General features: G+C 43.4%; 1 protein-coding gene across 1 annotated transcript in view; it reads right to left on the reverse strand.

The window, feature by feature from the left end:
* Positions 1–4,279: 4,279 nt before the first annotated feature.
* SYNE2 (spectrin repeat containing nuclear envelope protein 2) overlaps positions 4,280–21,122 on the reverse strand; it is a 158,870-nt gene continuing 142,027 nt past the window's right edge. Inside the window, exons 102-117 of the mRNA XM_066551868.1 lie at positions 20,066–20,253; positions 19,764–19,914; positions 19,151–19,333; positions 17,181–17,318; positions 16,094–16,288; positions 14,992–15,274; positions 14,580–14,648; positions 13,623–13,759; positions 12,645–12,771; positions 10,773–10,984; positions 8,040–8,240; positions 7,600–7,728; positions 6,932–7,120; positions 6,266–6,355; positions 6,005–6,051; positions 4,280–5,381 (exon numbers count right to left, since the gene is read on the reverse strand). Coding sequence (XP_066407965.1) covers positions 5,156–5,381; positions 6,005–6,051; positions 6,266–6,355; positions 6,932–7,120; positions 7,600–7,728; positions 8,040–8,240; positions 10,773–10,984; positions 12,645–12,771; positions 13,623–13,759; positions 14,580–14,648; positions 14,992–15,274; positions 16,094–16,288; positions 17,181–17,318; positions 19,151–19,333; positions 19,764–19,914; positions 20,066–20,253 — 2,565 coding nt within the window. The 3' untranslated portion in view covers positions 4,280–5,155. The remainder of the gene's footprint in view (positions 5,382–6,004; positions 6,052–6,265; positions 6,356–6,931; positions 7,121–7,599; positions 7,729–8,039; positions 8,241–10,772; positions 10,985–12,644; positions 12,772–13,622; positions 13,760–14,579; positions 14,649–14,991; positions 15,275–16,093; positions 16,289–17,180; positions 17,319–19,150; positions 19,334–19,763; positions 19,915–20,065; positions 20,254–21,122) is intronic.

Consider the following 21,122-nt stretch of genomic DNA (forward strand, 5'->3'; position numbering starts at 1 on the left):
TGGGTGAAAGTCCTCAGCTGTGGAGTCTGGATTAATGTAGCTGTGTTCATACTGGGCTGAGCACAGGGAGGTGTGTGGCAGTGACTGAAGGAGGGTGCCTGGCTCTCTTGAGAGAGATGTTGGGATTGTCCTGGGTCTGGATCCCCCAGACAGCCTCAGGTGCTGCATTCCTGGTGTGGACATCCCTGTCCCTGCCAGCCTGGAGCAGAGCTGTCCCAGAGGGCTTCCCTTGGGATGCTGGGGCTGTTCCAGTCTCACTGGGGATGAGGGGAGTCCTCAGGACCTGCAGGGGCTCTGAGGAGGGGCTGTTTCACTGCTTTCCTTCCCTGCTGGCTGCTGCTGCTTGGAGAGATGGTGCTGCAGTTCTGGGATGTTCACAGAGTGAGCAAACCTGGCTCGGGCAAGAGGGACAAAATAAAGGAAAGAAAAAAGGAAGGAAGGTCAAACTTTTTACCAGCACACACGAGGAAAACATGCTGAGCTTCCCCTCTCAAGTCTGGAACTGGAACCAGATGGTAAAACAATCTTGGCTGTTTATCTTTTTTTTAAAGAAATGTGGTTTCAGATGGGTGAAATGCTTTGTCTCCAGGAATATGAGACCTTTTCCACACCTCTGTCTTCCTTCAAATTACCCATTTTTAGTGCTGTAATGTTTCCAGTCAGAGAGGAGAGTGGGGGGGAAAGATATGTAGATGTGGTGAAACATTCTCACTTGAGATAGTGCCCAACAGGGTAAGTGCTCCTATAAAATAGCAAGCTAAGACAGGTTAGCAAGCTAAACACTTGAAGATCTTTTTTAAAATAAATATGGATATTTCCATAGTTATGTTAATTCCTTGCTGACTAAATGATAGATCTATACAGGGATCATCATGGTGAAAGGAGAGCATCCTTTTAGGTGTTTTAAGTGCTGGAATTTTTAATTTTACTCTTGATGAGCTGGGGAGTATGAAAGATATTTGTTGTATTTGCATCATTACATGGTTTAGCAGAGCCTAGAAGTGCAGTGAGACCCAGAAAGTTGCCTGTTGATCCTGTTTGAGCTGTCACCAGTGATCTTCCTCTTCTGAGGTAAGAATTTTTGTCTTGTTTGGACTTTTATCAAAGAATCATGGAATGGTTTGGGTTAGCAGGGCCCATCTTCCCTGGCACGGGCAGTGACACTTTCCACCAGACCTGGTTGCTCAGAGCTCCATCCAACCTGGCCTTGAAGACTTCCAGGAAAGGAGCATCCAAACTTCTTTGGATGATCTGTTTCACTGTCTCAACACCCTCACAGCGTCCTGTCACTCCATGCCCTTGTCAGAGCTTCCTCTCCAGCTCTCTTGTAGCCCCTTAGGTACTGGAAGCTGCTCCAAGTCTCCCCTCCCTGCAAGGATTTCTGCAGAGCCTGGCCAGGTGTCTCCAATCCACCCCACCCTCCAATCCACCCCCCTTAGGAGGTTCTGGCTGCAGACTGTGGGTGTGGGGACTCACTGTGGAATGGTTCTGAACAATCCAACCATGTTCCAGCCAGGGAGTAGCACCTGCACTTAACCCTCCAATTTCTGTACTGTTGGGATGCAAACAAAACTTCTCAGCTTCCTCTAAGTTTACCCCAGGCCCTCTTTTCACACTTTCCTAAAGTCAGACCTAGAAGCCATGGAAACAGCTAGGCTATCATCACCATCCATCTCAGAAAAAATGGTTTGTATTACTTAGGTCCTGTGAGATAATGGGTCAGCAAAGCAGGTAAGAGGTGATCTGTTGTGCTGATCCAGGGCCCAAACCAATTCTAAAGAGATTGCTGCAAATGGGAGCATGAAAAGCAAGTGCTACAATGTGGAACATAAGTATTATTTACATTAATTTTTCACAGTATTTTACTACTAAAGTGAAAGTGTGATGTGTTAAATAGCACTTTCCTAGCTAAGGCTTAGTTTTATTTATGATCTGTGTATTATTTAACTCCAGCTTCACATTTAAGGGTCACCTACACTCCTCATGTATTGCTGAGTGTTAGCAATTTTGATTGAAGTGCACACAAAAGAGACTGCTTTGCTATGAAAAATGCCAACATCTGCTGCTATTGCCTCAACAGACAAAACCTTCTTCACTCATCAGAGTGTCACAGAGGAGCTGGCATAGCCATTACCAGTGCTTACTCCACACCTCCTATGCCTGTTTTCCACAAAAGGTTTTGTTCCCAGTCCTGTTATTTTAGTTTCAACATTTCACTCTGCGAGTTTGTAATGGAAACAGGTTCCTGACTGAAAGTGGTGCCTTTTACAGAACTTGATGTATGTTATGGTAATGTGAAAATAACCCCACCACACCCCAGCCCCCCCCTTCCCCCAGCTGCCTTTAGTTCTGTGAATTGATGGCATTTGTCTGCTGCTGTGTTTCATTGTCATGGATTGGTGCAGCTGACTAAACAGGCATCATGCAATGTAAATATATTACTTTTTGTTCATTTCTCTCCTGCAGCTGAGCTCAGCCTGGTCTCATGAGCACATAATGTGTGTGCTCAGTGACTGAGGGACACCTTCCACCATTCCAGGGTGCTCCAAGCCCCATCCAACCTGTCCTTGAACATTCCCAGGGATGGAGCAGCCACAGCTTCTCTGCACAACTTATCCCAGCACCTCACCACCCTGACAGCACTGAATTTCTTCCCAACACCTAATCTAAAGCTGTCCTTTGTCAGTTTAGAGCCACCACTCTAGCTTTCCACTAGATCCCCTTGTAAGGAGCCCACCTGCAGCTCTCTAGTAGGGCCCCTTTAGGTACCAGGAGTTGCTCCCAAGTCTCCCTGGAACCTTCTCATTGCTGCTGACTCTGCTGGAGCAGGGTGGGTATAGCTGAAAACAGACCAAGGCCTCATCTCACTGCCAAAAAATAAAACTTCAATTCAAAACTAGTTTTGGCTTGGTTTGATTTCTCAATGCATGTGCATAACCATAATGGGCTGCTCTCACTACTGCATCTGTTCTCTCTTTAAAATATTTTTTTATTCTTCCCTGGACACTAACAACCCAGTCCTAAAAGAGATGATGACACAAAGAAATTGTTGGGGATATAAAATGACTTGTTTAAAGCAGACTTCAGTGCCAGTCTACAGTGCAGTGATTATAATCAATTGGAAATAAAACTATTTAAAATAGGTGTGGAAGAAAAAAGACTTAAGCTATTTCCCAGACATTGTTTTTTAGTGACATTTTGAGATAATTTCTTGAAAGCTCCTCTTTTTATGTATTACATGAGCTCAACAATTTGATATAACTGTTCATAATGAAAGGAAATTGTAGGCTATGAAATTTTCCTTAGACCTTTTAACATTGTTCAATTTTTTCCCCTGCATAGGTTCTTTAATGGAAGAAGAACTGAATATCATGTCAGCAACTGCCTATTACTTCTTGGCAGAAAGGTCTGCATGGGCATTTGTGACAACCTGGCAATGAAATAATGGTTGGAGTTGGCTCACTTCTACAGAGAAAGAAACTTAAATGAGCTCCATCCTAAAGTAATTGCTTTGAAAATATCAAATAATGATTGCAGAGGGAGAGAGGACAGTGTGTGTGGCTGTGTGCAGCGAGGGGTGAGGGGGATCCATCTCTGGGTACAGCCCAAGTATGGCACCTCAACACAGCCTTATGAGTTTAGTTTAATGTCCTGGAACTAAACCACAGTGGGTTTGCCACTATGGCTGGGAAAAAGCTGCTGGTTTGGCCATTCTCTGAACATGAGGACAAAGCAGTTTGCTTTGTAAAGCCACCTTTTACAAAGAAGCTGGGGAATCAGCAACCACCAGTGGTGACAAGTGTAGAAAGGGTGGGAGAACTCTCACAGGCTAATCAGAGACCTTATTTTCAATGGGTAAGCACTGCAGAAAGTGGCTAATTCCTGGCTCATTTTCACTGCCACACACAAAAAGCTGTTGACCAAAGCCCTTACTACTGCACTGAGCTCTCCCCACATGCATTTCCCCACTCCAGCACTCCCACTATAGAGAGTCAGTTCCAGAGTGGGAAATAGTTCAGCATTTCAAACTAGTAATAAGCATGAATTGGTTCAACTTTGTGTTCTTCCTCCAGGAAAGCAGTTCCAAAGGGAAGGATGTGTGCCATGGAACACAGGTCCCACTGCTGGATTTGTGATCTCTTGCTCTGAAAAGCAAGGGAGCGGTTGTGCTTCTTCCAGCACCACTCCTTTAGCAGGCAAAGAAATTGACTCTTGCAGGAGTGGAAGGGGCAGCACAGCTGGAACATGAAGCTGGTCCCCCCCCCAGACACACCCACAGTTCTGCAGACATTGCAAAATTTTAATGACAGTACTCAAACTGTACAACAGAGGGGCAGTGGCAATGCTGACTGTACACAGTGTTTCTCCAGCCACTGCCCACACCCCAGTTTAATTTTAAAAACAAAGCTTATAAAAATGCACAATTCTCTCCCAAGGTACTGTACACTATTCAGCAGGTTAAAAACTGAAAAAAAAACTTTCATTAAAAAAGTCATCGCACTATTTGTATACATCAGGGATAGTCTACATAATCATGTTCATCTAGAAAATATGTGCATTATAAACCATTTCCATGCAATGCAGCAATTCCTTATTTCAAAGGTGGTATAAAAAGACAACACAGCAGTCCTAACTACTAGAACACTTTATGTCAAACAAAACAAATGTGCATCATGATATTGAACATGTTAGATGAATAAAATACAACAACAAAGATCCAAAAATACGCAATTTTTTTGCTTCCACCAAGTGACTACAGTACCAAAAGATACAAGTAATGTGAAGTGTGTGTGCAGAAATCATATTAAATGAAGTCCCTCTTCACCTGCTTGTTTGTCATGCTCACCCAGGACAGACTGCTATGTTTAAGAGTACTGTGATGTTGTTTCTGCATCTAGGAACTCAGTATCCAAACACCTTGCAAGCTTAAGAGCACTGCCCCTATAAAATAGTGTATCTATTGCATCAAAGTATAAAGTGTGTTGCTTACAGTTTAAAAAAAAATCTATAGAAAAAGTTTTGTTTCCCGTACAAAAACGCTGAAATTCTGTCAAGATATACATTTTGAGATGTGAAACTCACTGCTTGATTGATGCTAGAGCAGCATGGGAGAAAAAAGCACCACCCAGGAGTGTTCAGTGGAGTGCAGGCTGTCCTAGGTCGGGGGGGGCCCGTTGGTGTAGCGCAGCATGGGGTAGAAGGAGCGGGCGAAGTTGTTGGCCTGGGTGCAGCTGTAGTCTTCCTCAGAGGAGGGGATCATGCAAGCCAGGAGCAAAAGCAGCAGGAAAAACAACTGCAGAGGTAAAGCTGCCCTCAGCACTCGGTAGAAGAAAGAGGGAGAGCGAGGGGTTGCCTGCACAGGTTCTGGATGGCTTTCGCTCCTGAAAAGGAGAAACACGGAACAACAGGCACTTCAGGGTTTGAGTTAAACGAGTTGTTTTTAGCCTATTTTCAGGAAACAAACTTAACTTGCACTTTAAAAACAAATTTTACAAACAAACTTGAACTTAACTTTTCCCAGGAGGCAAACAGACCATTCCAAATAGGTGTTGAAGCACGTTATTCACAATGATGAGGTTCTTCTCTGCCCTAGCATTACTGAGATCTACCCTTTGAACAGACCCCACTGGACTGGGGGTTAAATTCTCCCTCTGTCCTTCATGGTCTGTTTGTACCAAGTGGCTCTCAGGGCCAAGTCTCTTTTTCCAGGCATGCTGGTGGAATTAAAGGAGGATTTAAACCTAAAATATCCCCCACTTGGCAGAAAAAAATATTTTCTCAAGCCAGGGTTGCACATCGCTGCAGAGGTCCTGTGCTGAAGGAAACCATTCCCTAAGGAACAGCCCAGAGCTGGTAGGTAGAGGGGACTCTACAGGTAAGGCAGAAATCACCTCCACTCATGTGTCAACCTACAAGGAACAGCTGCCCAGGTTTCTGCTGTTACATAGCTCATCTCTGCCATATTCACTATTTTTCAAGAGATCAGGCATATATAAAATATTACCTTGTGCTGCTGCCATTCCTGCCATCAGCTGTTCTCCTGAGGGCCATCTGTTGAGAGAAATAGCTTTTAGTATCCAGGTTTCAGAAACTACAAGGAATTTCTCTGAAAAGACAGCTGTAGACTTTAATGATCTGATTGTAAATACTTTAATAAGGTACATGGACCTAAAAGGTAAAATGATTATATTTGAGGAGCTTCCACACTAAGTATGTCAAAATACACTATATGCTGATAGCAAAATATTAGAAAAAAAGTACTTGCCTTCTTCACAGCAGGGCTGGGTTTCTCTTCTTCTGGATTATAAACTCCTGAGTCCAAGTCATCTGGAACTAGCAGGAATGTTTTGGTATCCTGAAAGATAACACCACCTTTCACTGCCTCTGTAGGTGCACAGCCCACTGCCCCCTCACATGAGAATAACCAGTCCCCCAGAATGAAGAAATTTACAGTGCCCAGCATGAAGGAATTGCAATGGAATGGGTGCATACAGGAATTAACTTGGAAATATCTCTGACAGGCACAGGATAAGCAACCCATTGCTAAGATCTTCAACTCCTACATGTTCATTACACACTCCTAGCCTGATACCTGGTTTGGATCACCCAAATTCAGGTTGGAAGGGACTTCAGGAAGTTCATCTAGTCCAACCTCCTGCCAAAAGACCTGGCCAAAAGCCTTACTCAGAGCTTTATGCTCTCTGCTCTTCAAGCCCCTTGAGGACAGAGGCAGCACAACCCCTCTGTTCTAATACTGTACTAGCCTTGGGGGCCTGAAGTTGTTCCTACAGCCAGAACTGCTCTTTTTTCAGCTTATCAAGGTGGAAGTACTTAAGCTTTAAGTCAGTTTTTTATAAATACCTTCACTCTTAATATGCTATTTCTTTTCAGTAAGGAAGAGACACAAACAAATATTTAAATTCCAACTCACCAGATTCCCTTGGATTGTTTTTAAGTCATGAGAGACTTGTTCAATCAGCTGTTTCAGTTTTGTTCCAATTACATGGACCTTCTCCTCCTCTTCAATGTAATCACCATCTGATTTCAGCAGCAGGTAAGCAGTGAGCTCTTGGAGAGAGTTCACATTAAGCTGTTGCTCCAGCAGCTCTTTCTCCAGTTGCTGAGAATAAACAAAAAACAGCACAAAAGACTGTTACCCTCAACTTTATGGATGTTCTCCCAAAAGGAGGAACTCTGGAAGGCTTTAAAGAACAACACAACCTTCCTGAGAACCAACAAGGCACAGGAATGGTTATTACAGCTACATGGGAAATGAAGTTCTCTTGAAGAGACTGGTTGTACCTGTTTGAAATAACATTTAAAAATAGTTCTAGCAGCAGGTAATTCATATAGAGAAGACATTACATTTTGGAAATTGGAAGTCTTGCTCCAGCATAAAGACTACTTATAAGTAACTTTATTATGATGTGTAATTATGGAGAAGTGCCTTGTAGATGCAATATCTTGGTCCATTTCAAAAACCACCCACATGCCTGAGTACAGCAGGTCTGAGGACAGGCTGCAGACACTGTGAGACATAAACATTCTGCTCTTCACTGTGTGCTGACAGTGAGGTGCTGCAGTTAAGACTACACTCACCATCAGCTCCTTCTGGCATTCCAGTGTTGTATTGAGATCAGCACTGGGATCTGTGATTTGTGCTTCATTCCTCCTGCTTTCAGCACTTGCTAACCACAAGATTAGCTTTTGACTCTGGTCATGGAAATCCTAGAGAAACAAAAAGATTGGTCCATAAGAGGAAAAACACCTTTGTAGTGCCTTCACCTACAAACAAATTCACAATTAGTGAGGGTACAGAAACTTTGTTGAAGTATTCCACCTATGTAGATAAAGGGCATTATCCATTTCAAAGATATTTTTACCAAACCATTTCAATCCATCAGAGGCAACTTTATCTTGAAACAAAGTGCCTTGAATTGTGAGTGACCATTCCACTGATGTGCAGGAATTACCCCTCTGCCCTCTCCTCAACAGAATCCCAAAGAGTTTTCCCTTCCAAGCTGGCATGTGGGATGTACCTGGCAGTGCAGTAAGGCTTGCTGCAAGCCCTTCCTCCAGCTGTCCAGTGCACGATTTGCTTTCTCCCAGTGCAAGTTGACCTTCCGAAGCCTGTTCTGCAGCTCCTTGAACTCTGTGCTGTCTGCCTTCTGGAATTCTTTGCTGCTCAGGTTAGCAGAAAGCAACACTGCTTTGTAGCTGTCAAATGCTTTAAGCATGTCCTGGCAGAAAAAGAAGATTAGGAGTTTTTATGAATGATGAAAACCATGTTTATTTACAATAAAACCACACACTCAAAAGTATCACAGGTGTTGGGCAAGCATGTTTGAATCTGGTGGCTTTTCAATACTACTAAGAAACATACTGAGGCAGGTTTATGTTTGGATTTTTTTTACAGCCAAAACCTTCACTTTGAAGAAAATAAGTGTGACTGGGTTTGTCCTTCTCCCTAAGTCACAGGCATTATGGCTTAAGCCACATCTGTCTTTCAATTCCTCTGAGCTGTCTCTTTCCCTGGCATTTGGACAAATACTCCCATTGATCATCACAGGGTATTTTTTCCTAATTGATAAAGGTTTTGCCACCCCAGAATCCTAGAATAATGCTGACAGGGACATATGGAGGTCTGCACTCCATTCTCCTGTTTCACATAGGACCAACTTCAAACTCCAAGGAGTATGCTCAGGGCCTCATTAATTTAAATTTTCGGTATTTCACGGGATGGAGATTCCCCACCCCCTCTGGGCCCCTGGTCCCACACCAGATTGTGTTTGGAGGTTTGTTTTTTCCACAAACAGGATGGGGCTGTTGGGGTACATTCCTTGAGCTTTTATTTGCAGCATCAGCCACATTACATTGTTGAGACAACAGAAAGATGCCAAAGCTCATACAGCCAGCAGCAGCCAAAGACCTCTTTGCTACAGAACATTTTAAAAACTTTTAGTTAATAGTATATTGTTATGGCTTACAGACAGTTGTTCTAGCCAATTACTAAAAGTACACATGCACCTCTTCACACAATGCTTGCTTGTCTTATAAAAAGTCATTATAACTTTGCAGCTGCCTCTAGCTCTGAGTTTTCTCTGCTCTTTCTGTTTCTAAGGCCTGCTTTTCCCAGCTTTCTGAAAATCTTCTTACCTTTACTATTTCCCACACCACACCACCCTATTGTGAGAAATTATTTTTCTTCTCTCTGGTCTCAGTTTCTGTCAGCCCATTTCTCTGACTTCTCAAGGTCCCCCCAGAAGGCAGTCCTGCCTGCTTTCCTCCTGTCCCTTAGAATTGCAGGGGGAATAATATGGAATTTGCAGTCATGGTCATATCATCTAACCACCTTTAGGTTAAGACTGACCCTGTATTTCTGAAGGTTTTTTAAAAAAAAGAATGCCAAACAATACCTTCCTTGTACCCTCCAGTTTACAGTTTGAATCAAGGGTACTCATCTTTCCCAAGCTGCTCTTGCAGTAGGGAAGTTAGAGCTGCAGGATGAAATCCCACAAGCCACAAAGCTCAGATTGCTTTTCTCAGCAGCCTTTCTATCCAAGAGTGTCAATCTCAAGATCTGAGTTCCACTTGTAGAAAACTGCTAGTCTAAATTTTTTTTTTTCACCCATCAAAGGATCCTGTCCCCCTCTCCTCCAGGCAATAAAGTTTCTTTCAGTATCAGACAAAGCAAACAGACTTCTGAACACCAGTAAGCCACTCTGCAGGCAGACTGGCTTTATCCTTATCCCAGGCAATTGGGATGTCCTGACACCTCATGAAATTCACTTAGAGCACACTAGCTCTTTTAACACCCCTCTAAAGCCAAACTGTCTGAAAATGGGATTTACAGCCAGCTGGACTCCTCTTAAGCAGATGCAGAAGAGAGAAGTGAAGCTCTGCTCCTTGAGGAGGTCAGACACCCAACTCCAGGCTGAAGGGAAACACCTCCCTCCACTCTGGAGGCACCCTCAAACCTTTCCTGGGGCTTGGTGCCTAATCCAGACTGGCTGAAGGAGTCAGAGCTGATCTTACTGGAGTGCAGAGTCATTGTCCCTAGCCTAATAACTACTCCAGGACATGCAGGCTTAAACATACTCTCAGCATGCCTAAGAAATCCCTCCTCTGTCCTGCAGTGTCCTGTTTGTGAGCATCACCCCAAGGGTGACACCAGACTGACCAGTAGCCTCAGGGTGACTCCACATGGGGCAGCTGGTGGGGGGTGAGCACACAGGGATTTTGCACCTCCACAGATTTTAGGAACACTTGCTTTCTCAGACTTGAAGCTGAGGCATTTCATTGCCTGAGTCCCAGGGCCCCAGCACCTACATGTGCCCTGGTGACCTGCTGGCTCATGTTGCAGAAACCACAGCTTTAGAGCAGATCTTTGTCAGTCTGGAATTAAACCCCACCCTTAATTCAATTAAAAAAAAAGCAGCCTAGACTTTGCAGCCTGTTGACCTGGCTAATTTTCAATCTGTTTCTGGTTCGTATAGAGGGGAATGGCACAAGGAAAAGATGTCGATATCACTGTGCAAGAAAACAGAAAGAGAGAAGTGGAGAGGTATTTACTTCTGCCTGCCAATCTCTGTATATGAAGACAGAAGCACCTTGCCTAAGACCCTCTTTAGCCCTCTTAGCTGAGAGCAGTTCAGTTCCCCTGTGGCACAGGAATTGCTGTTGGCATCCATGCTGCCAACTGATCCCAGGAGAGCCCTGATTAAAAAACATCAGCATCTTGAAATCTGTCTTCTCAGCAAGCCATAACTTACTTTCAATTTCTTGACCTTTTGTTCCAATGCCTGCATGCTGGTTGGAAGTTTCACCTTTTGCAGCTCTTGCAGCTCTTGCTCAGTTTTATCAAGCCAAGCAGAGATGTCACTGAGGTCTGAGTCCAGCTGCTGCCACTGCTGCAATTTCTGTTTCATCCTGAGTTTATTTCTGAGGTCTTGAGCTTGGATGAGCTCCCACCTATCAATAATGCCTGCAAATCACAGGAAAAAAAAAACAAAACAAACATTTAAATCTTCAGTAAAGGAAGGAGTGTGTAAAACAGATGCAAGAAGTTTTGCAAGAAAATTATTTCCCACGCTACTTGAGATCAATTAACTGCTGTAATGTATTATTAATGTGCTGAATGTGTCATTCAACCACATCTTTTCATGAGGTTCTGCAGTGTCTAAATTTCATATTGCTGGTCAAGTTACCCACATAGCAACGCTACAAAGAATTTTAATGACATCAATTGAAGATTTTTTAATTCACTTGGAAGAACAGACCAAAACTAAGGAGACAGAATTCAATGAGCCCAGCTGCAATTTGGTGAACACCAAAATTCAGCACAGGACAAATATGATCCAGCAGTTAGGACTTGGGTTTGTGTTTTATGTCTATGTGGAGCTGCTGGAGAGAGCCCAGAGGAAGCCACAAAGATGATGAAAGGGCTGGAGCACCTCTCCTGTAAAGACAGGCTGAGAGTGTTTGGGTTGTTCAGCCTGGAGAATAGAAGGCTCCAGTGAGACCTTGGAGCTCCTTCCAGTTCCTGTAGGGGCTCCAAGAGAGCTGGAGAGGGACTTTTGACAAGGACATGGAGTGACAGGACAAGGGACAGTGGCTTTAAACTGATGAAGGGCAGGTTTAGATTAGAGATTAGGAAAAAATTCCCTACTGTGAGAGTGGTGAGGCACTGGCCCATGTTGCCCAGAACAGCTGTGGCTGCCCCATCCCTGAAGTGTTCAAGGCCAGGCTGGATGGGGCTCTGAGCAAGCTGGTCTGCTGGAAGGTGCCCCTGCTCATGGGAGGGGGGTTGGATCCAGATAACCTTAAGGTCTCTCCCAATCCAAAGCATTCTAATGACTCTTAATGATTGTCTCATCAATTCAATGCTAAGGGACATGGAGATGCCACCTGTGTGATGAGAGACACTTTCTGAAAGCACATCTAAACCACTCAGGTTATTCCCATTCATCTCACATATGGGACACAACCCTGGACTATTTGTGAGACCAGAGAAACAAAGTAAGTGAGCTGGTGCATGTAGCTGCAGCCTTCATCACATGATTTGCTTTTGTGACTGCAGTACAATGTGCTGTTACAATCTCAAGCACCTGAAACCAGGAATGAGGTCCTGAAAGGTCAATAGAACCAGCCTGCTGGTCTGTTTGCATGAAAGGACTACTGTAAAGATACTGAAGAACACAGTGCATTACCAGCTTTGAACAAACATTTCTGTAAATGGGAGCTGTAGCATCTTGTTATATGGAGTACCAGTGACTCCACATAGCAATCTTGTTTTAGACAGAACCTTTGGTTTGAAATCTGATTAGAAGCCCCTGAAATGTTCAGTATCAGACAAAAGTGAAATTGTTCCCATTTACTACAAGCAGCAAAGAGACAGAAGTATGTTATGAAAGAAAAATCTCAATTCTGGCAGAAAATGTGAAAGCTTTGAACGGCACACATGGGTTGGACAGAACCAGATGAGAAGGGAGCTCGCTGACTTGGAAATTTGGCAAAATACATTAATTTTTTTGTTGTTGTTGTTGTTGTTCTCAAATATGCTGCCTTTGTGCCATGTCTGCTTTGTCATCCCAGAGTCACAGGACAGACACCAGAGCCCCAAAGCCACTCCTAATGCTCTGTACCTGACTGCTTCTCTGTTGCTACTAGATTCACAAGTTCTTGGTCATCTTGGGGCTCCTCATCGCTCATGTTGGCAGATGGAATTTTCTCCTTGCTGCTGCTGCTGCTTGCAGAGCTGAGCTGCTTCACCTGGAATGACATTTTGGTGGGTGAGCCCTGCAGGTTAACAGGATGTCAAAGGTCCAGCCTAATCTGTGTTACTCTGGGGTGGCTGGGCTGCTGCTGAGCTCTTGCACATCAGCTTTAGCACTGGGCTTCTGCAGCTTTGCTACCAGTTTACACTGGCTCTCTGTGCCTTTCCAGCAAACAAACAAACACCATGGTGATGCCAATGACTACAAAGAGTGGACATGGCAAATAAATTGCCTTTGCACTACCTGTTCCAGACAATGTACAATTAATTGCTGGCGTTCTTTGTTGGATTGTGGGTCTTGGTAATACTGACTCTAAGGCTCTGAGACTGGATTAATGATGACAAAAGCAGCCAGATACCAGTACCACCCTGCCTGGAAGAATGCTGCCAATGGGTCCAGACCCACTGAGCCTGGCAGCTGCTGGTGAAGCCATGGCTGGCAAACAGCCACCAAGGCTGAGGCACCAATGGACAGTAAGTCATTTTTTTTTTCAGTGCCTAGAAGCAGATTAAATGGTGTGTTGCATATTAAGACTTTTAAAATTTGCTTAGGAAAGGGAAATATGTCAGTAAGTATCAAGAGATTGACACCCTGTCCTTTGTGGGGGTTAAATTCTCCTAGACTTGTCTGATGACAATAGAGGAAGGAAGTTCCTCCAGACCCTGACTGACCAGGGGTCCAACCTGAGCCACCAGAAATAATGTCCAAGCTTGTGTGAAGTGAAAATTTCCCATGTCAACTACTCTTTTCCTTGATGCTGGAGAAGGGAAGAGGGTGGAGTTACACAGAACAACAAACAGACTCTGTAGTACAGGTTCAGTGTCTCCCACAGAGCCTCCAACTCACATAGTCTGGTTTATAGGGAGTACTTGTCTCTGGTCCAGACAACACATTTCCAACCATCTCTGCCTGGTTATATCTGTGTTTTCTGCAGACTGGGCTACCTGGAGAATGCCAAGGACGAGCTTCTGAAACTGACTTTCCTGAAACAAATAAAACCAAAAGCACACACCATGAGTGCAAGATCCCACCTCCACAAGGAAGCTGTTGCTTTGTATTAAGTTAGAAAGCGCTTTGAATAAAATGGCATCAAGTTATGGCATAAAAATGACAGTTTTGCAGCTTTCCTTGCAAAGCATGCACATTTGCAAAACATCAACAGTGTTTCAAAGGTAATGAGATGAGAGCCATGCAGTTATGGGACATTCTGTTTTCTTCTGGAAAATGCTTGAATACAGGTTAGAGTATTCAAAAAAAAAAAAAACAAAAAAAAAACCAAAAGACAAAGCTGCACCATGGTTTTGTAAAGTTTGCATCCCAACAATAACTACCACACGTCTGCAACATGTCAGAGGGAACAAGTTAGACATGTCCTGGTTTGGAGAATGTTTGTTCTGGATTTAACAGACAGGACACACATAGTTCCGTCATGCACAAACCACAAAAAAATACTTGCAGAGTTGGAGCTACTGCCTTCAGTAGTTATGCAACTAAAATTATAAACAACCAAAAACTGACACTACCCCAGAGCAAACCACCGAGAAAGAACCAAAAGACTTTGGATCAGTACAATGAAATGCACGTTAACCACCTTGGCATTTACCAGGCAAAATCTAAATGGTGTGTTCTTGACTGCTTTTAATGTCCATGTGGATACTGCAGCGTAAGAACACCATGACAGGATGAGACATGGTGTCCACACAAGGCAGGAAGTCAGACATTACGTATGAGAGAGGTTGAGGAATATAGCGTGCAGCACAGGGAGATTGCCATGTTCAGACACATGCATTAGCAGGTGCCTACCAGAAGATGCTTTCAAAGTTTTTGTGGTCATTTTAAGATATGCCTCAGGGTTTTCAGTGATTTCTACATCTGAAAAAAGAATAATGTCATTTTCCTCACTATTCAATATCTTCCAACTATTAAAAACAACTGAAACAATGAAGGACAGCAAAGACAAAGAACAAAGTGGTTGGTACCATTTTCAAACATTCTTAAACACTAAGGCTTCTAAAACCTTATGTTTCTAAAAACAAAAGCTTGGTTTAGACAGTACCATTTCCTTCATATAAGAGATGAGCCTGCTCACACCTATAAATGGTACTTGAAAATCAACCAACAACATGGGATCAAGACTTCAATCCCCCTCCCTTCCCACACAGGGACATCCTCCAGCTGTCCATGTGAATCCAAACTGCTGGACATTGGTTCTCACCTGACAGAGCACTGTAATATGTTGCTTCTTCATCATCTTCATGAGAGGAAGAACCTCCCACATCACCTGTGTGATCCCACTCAAGTGGGATGGAGTCGACGCTGACAGGGGTCTCACAGCCTGATCTCTCTTGGCCCTGAGTCGGGGGCATGAGGTGGCAAAGGGACTGTGTTGATGAGGGCCCCTCAGTGAGGGCTTTCTTATGCCAGGGATCATTCTGGATTTCCCTGGAGTCTTCTTGATCTGTCTCATTTTCAGAGTTGTCTTTTTCATCGTCCAATCCCTACAAGTAAGTAATTATTGCATATTAATGAGATTTAAAAGAGATCTTAATGAGATAATGACTGAACCACACAGTACTACTGAAGACAGTTTTGTGGTCAGCTGCAGCAACCATGTGGCTAAAATTAAAGGGAAACATAATTTCTGCCTTCTTCCTCTTTTGCCAAATCCAATCCTCACATCAGCAGCTACCTCTCCTCTTTCAAGGCACTCAACCACCACCATAGCATCTGTCCAGTTTGCAGGAGTATCCAGTTCCAAATGGACTTAAAAAGGTCAGTCAGGAAATGATGCTCAGGCAGGAGTGAACAGCTACTTGTTCATGTTCCTTCCTTTACTCAGCTTTCTAACAGGTGTTCTTTCTTTCTGAGGCCAAACTGAGAACCATCTGAAAGTTCCCAGGGAAAAGCAAAGTGCATGCTGTTCCCCATTCAGGGCTCTCACAACAAAGTGGACAGATGGAGTGGACAAACAAATATGTAGAGATATTCTAAGTGCATTATTGATGGTAAAGAAAACAAAGTGATATTAAAAACACCAAAATAGGTTCTGAAGCCTTCATGCCACAACTATATAGTTCTGAACCTTATGGAAAACCTCCATGCTATTATCCAGATTCTGCAGATGGAGAGGCATGAAAGGATTGGCAACAAAGATTTAACAAGGCTGGCACATGGCTGCAGACCTCCTGAGCCAGTGGAGAATAAACCACTCAGTCAAGCTGATAGGAGTAAGCAATTGCAATTCAAAAACCAAAATAAGCATTACAATTCAAACACCAAAATCTTGTCAAAGCATTGAAACAACTGTTGCTTCTTACAGGATCCCTTGAAGTCAGTCTTTGATGGAACCGGGCAACTCGCCCAAACACCTCCTGACAGTATCGATGAAGCTCTTCCAATTCATCCTCAATCAGGATGGCATCCAAAGGCTCGCTCTTCTGAATCAACTGCTCCCCAAAAACAATTAGCTGATCAATCTTATTGGTGTTTAACGTTATCTCCTGTTGGAAACCCTATTTGGAACATATAAGAAAAATAATTACTTCTCCATTGGCTCTCTCTAGCCAAAGGTTTCTCCCTGTTTTCTAGCTCACGGCAGTGAAAGACAAGCAACAATTGACATTGCTGTCTAATTTAATTTGGCAAAAATCTTTTTACTCAAGAGGTCCAAAGGTTCATTTTATGAGCAGAATTACAGTTCTAAATGAAGTGGCATTTTCCACCCATGTGTACATCACTATGGCTGCAGTGTCTTGAGCAAGCAGAGGATCATGATATAAGAGTTCAGCTAATCAGAGATTATTCTTCTGTTGGTACACGCAATCTTTTTCTCAGTAGCCAAGAAGTTTGTTTGGTTGCTTGGGTCTCCAACCTACACAACAGTAAATCTACATCCCAAATCAGTAGCAGTGCAGGGAGACAGGAGAAATGATAATGTAGGAAAGAACTAGTATATTCCTTAGAATCACTGCACATTCCTGATGTCTAATTTCTGCTGAAATTCCCAGCTACAAACATGAGCTCTGAGGAGAGATTGTAAAATAATGCCAATTCAAAAAAGATATGCACCAGAAAATAATGCCTGAATTTAGGAAAGTAGCTCTTACTGTTAAGCAGCATCTGCTGCTTTCTAGGTGAGATACCACTGTCACTGACACATACTGTCAGGAGAAAATGGCAGGACAGAAGTGAGCCTGAACACTGAATCTGAATTAAATAATGCAGAGATTAATCTTGATTCAGACAATATGTCTTTAAAATTTACTTCTGTCTTCAAACAAATGTAGTCCTACAGAGATGTGGTGGCTACTGTGAAGTTACAGAAAATGGATGATTCTGTCAGGCAAGGGCAGCCCAACAGGGTCACTGGGCTACAGTAAACAACTGCTTCAGAAGAATACGTACATTTAACTGTCGCATTTTGTCATCAAAGTTACTTTTTGAGAAGTGTTCCACGTTTGTCAGCTGTAGGTCCATTTCTGTGAGCCAGACAAGGATGCTCTCCCTCGTCCCCTCAAACTCATCTCTCCGATTGGTGAAGTGCTGGATGGAAAAGTGGAGCCAGTGTTACATGACTTCAGCTACTAAAAGAGACAGGTCACAGGAGCTCTCTGCAATTAGTGTTTGATTTCAAAACTCCTGTTCACCTTAAAGGCCATCAGAACACAAACAGCAGCATGGCATGTATAAAACCTGTCCTCTTCCTGTAGGGATGCTAGAACAGTGCCCTGTACTAGCACACTATTTGTACAAAAGGGGGAGTAAAATTTTAGCAATTCAAGATGCTTCTATAAAATTACATTATTGATTCCAAACATTCCTTCTCCCACATCATTATACCAGCAACAGTTACTTGGACTGAGGCTTAACACTTAATTTGTTCTAAACTTAAAAAAGAGAAAAAAAGGAAGCAACCCTCATCTCCAATTAAAGTAATTAGAACTATGAGACAAAAATCACTTTTTACTGATTTTATAATGGAGAGGCTGGATCATGTATGACCACAGCAGTGTAATTAATGCACTGTATGGTATGGCGTGTCCCACAGAAGCTGCTAACAGACATGCAGCTTGCCTGTTCTCATGGGTGGATTTACTTTTCAGAAAGGGGATCATGTAACATCCCAAATATAACAATTCATAGCTGCACAGATCAAACCCCATCACTGCTCTCACTGCCTCATCCACTGACTTTGGGGAGCTAACAGTTCTCTCTGTCTCCCTGTTGCTTGCAGCACTGCTATATTTAAAAATCTGGCAGTGACAAGTTTCCCCCAGGGCACAGTACAGAGTATCTGCCCAAAGATCAGTTTAACTGATGAGCAGGATACTTCTTTGGAGTACACGCCAACAACATTCCTCATCAGGCAGGCAGCACAGCAGGAGCTGCTTTCTATCACATCTCCATCTTTGATGCCTTGTTGGTGAATCACAACTTGGCACGAAGTAGAGCTGAGTTGGGAACTCCAAACCACATCTGCCCTTGGGACCCTTCTGTCTCTCTGTCTCTTACCTATGGAAAGGTGCAAGTGCATGAACACATCCACCCATTACAAGTGGGCAAGAGGAAAGTGTGATAGGAGCAGTGAGTATTGCAATTGACCTCTCAAAATCTGCACTCCTTCTTCCTTTAAGCTTTTCTTCAGCTACCAAAAACCAATCTACCAAGGTGAGGTCTATGCCAGGTACTCAGTGACCCTTCCAGAGCTCCCCTGCTATGCCAATAGCTCAGGACAGAGAGAGTTGCTCTGAGGTAGGCTTTGCTCATGGGTAATTCCTGCAGAACCCTGGATGCTGAGAATTTTAAACTTTCTATGCTGAAAGGCAGAGACCCACAAGAGAATACGACATTTGACCTGAGGCCGTGGAGAAGGCTTCCAAAATTGATTAGTAGCACTGGGATTATGGGTGTGTAGTTTGATTAGAAGTGTGTAATATCACTAAGTAGAAAACTTAGAGTTGAAAGTTTTAGAATACATATAGAAAGCAAGATAGAAGTTTTAGAGTGGAGGCTAGTCCTTCTTCTTCATGAGTTTGGGTAGTATTTGTAATAGGACAGAAAAGTCCACATTGCAGACTTTGAGTGATTAGTTATTGAGTTAAAAGTAAAAATAATTTAGGTGTTGTTTCTTAATTAGACAGTTTAGCATTGAAAAACCTCATAAGGAAAGGTAGTTAGCCATTTGTAGCTTGTTAGTAGAATGCTGCAAAACTCATTACTTGTAATATAAATAAGAAATAATAAACACCTAAGCCTGGATGCAAAAATACCATCTCTAGCGCTTCAATCCCGACCTTGACAGAAGCAAAAAAAAAGAAGCCCAAAACCGGCACCCTGTGAGTGCTCCTCACCCCCTTACCCCCCTTGGGCACTACCTTGAGCCTCCTGAGAATGGAAGCCACTCGTTTCTGGAGGTTATCCCAGCGCTGGTTGCCCTCGTGCACCATCTGTTTGAGCTTGCTGGCCGAGTCGGTGCGGTTCTCGCGCGCCAGGCGCCGGTACTGCTTATTGATCAACTCCAGCTGCGTCAGGCGCTCGTGGATCTGCCGCTGGAACGCCTGCAAGGCAAAGCCAGGGGCTCACTGCCTGGTAACAGTCAGGATGTGGATATTATCCATCAAGAGAGATGGTGCCCTCCTCCTTAAAAACAGACCTTCCAACTGCAAAACTAAATCCAGATTTTAGACCCATATTTTAAGCCATCTGCTCAAACTAGAAGAAAGAAAAGAATAAATATCACACTATAAAAGTCTCGTCCCTATAAAAAGCAAGGCTTTAAAGTGTCTATTCAAAGTATTGTATTCTCCACATTAAAAAAAATTCTGGAAACAAACAGACATTTAGCAGCTGCACACTCACCAAATTATTTATGTTCCTTATACAACCAACATCAAACCAATGTTTTCCAGAGACTAAGGCATTTTGCACAGACAGTAAGTATTCAGCAGCCTGATGCTGAGCATAAAAAACGGCAGTTTAAAAATTCACCTCAAATTTCTTCAGCTCCTCTTTTGCATGTGTGTACAAGACCTCTGAAGAATTAGGCCTAGCTGCTATATTTTCAGATGCTTTTAGCCAATCTTCAAAGCGAGAATAGTCATCCAAAAACCTCTGCCACAGACGCCAGGTTTCCTCGATTCTGAGAGAGCAAAAACAGAAAGGTTTTATCACAAGCTAACTATCAACTCTGGATTCTTTTTTCCTCCTCAAAACTCAGCTTGTGGCAAAAGCTACAGCATTCCCTCAAAATGCTGCCACAGGTTTGTGTAGGGTAGGAATAGGAGACGTACTTCATTCTCCTTTCCATGGACATGGCACAGATGTTTCTCCACCGTCTGTCCAAGCTCCTGGTGGTTTGCTGGATGGAGTCACACTCTGTCTCATTAGCACACGCATCTGAGTCGTGCAGCAGGACTTGACAGATGTTAAACACGGACTCCACGCCCGCCGTGTGCTGCTCTATGTCTCTCTGCAGGTCCTGCCATGCAAAAAAACAGGGTCAGTGGAAGGAAACATACAGGGTCAGTAAGGAAACATACAGGGTCAGTGGAAGGAAACATACAGGGTCAGTAAGGAAACATACAGAGTCAGTGGAAGGAAACATACAGGGTCAGTAAGGAAACATACAGGGTCAGTGGGAGGAAACATACAGTGCAAGTGGAAGGAAACATACAGTGCCAGTGGGAGGAAACATACAGTGCCAGTGGGAGGAAACATACAGTGCCAGTGGAAGGAAACATACAGTGCCAGTGGGAGGAAACATACAGTGCCAGTGGAAGGAAACATACAGTGCCAGTGGGAGGAAACATACAGTGCCAGTGGAAGGAAACATACAGTGCCAGTGGGAGGAAACATACAGGGTCAGTGGAAGGAAACATACAGTGCCAGTGGAAGGAAACGTACAGTGCCAGTGGAAGGAAACATACAGTGCCAGTGGAAGGAAACATACAGTGCCAGTGGAAGGAAACATACAGTGCCAGTGGGAGGAAACATACAGTGCCAGTGGGAGGAAACATGCATGGCTACATCCCACCCATGCCCTTTCAAAATGCTGCAGAGGATGGGGAAAAGAGCAACTCCCGAGTCAGGAAAAGCCGATTTAGCTTTAAAAAAAGACTTGCAGGATGGGCTGTGCAGATGACACAGGTCAGGAGAGAGCCAACATGCAAAAAAAGGGTTGTCCACCTTTAGTGTCTCAATCTAAACTCAATTAACAGTCTGGACAATTTTAATGTGCATTCAAAATCCAAATCTTATCTATATCACAAATAAATTCTTATTAATTTTGACAGCACAAGATGACTGTCTCATATCAGGTTACTATAATGAAAGGCTCATCAGAGAACT

The sequence above is a fragment of the Molothrus aeneus genome, chromosome 6, assembly GCF_037042795.1.
Source record: "Molothrus aeneus isolate 106 chromosome 6, BPBGC_Maene_1.0, whole genome shotgun sequence".
NCBI lineage: Eukaryota > Metazoa > Chordata > Aves > Passeriformes > Icteridae > Molothrus > Molothrus aeneus.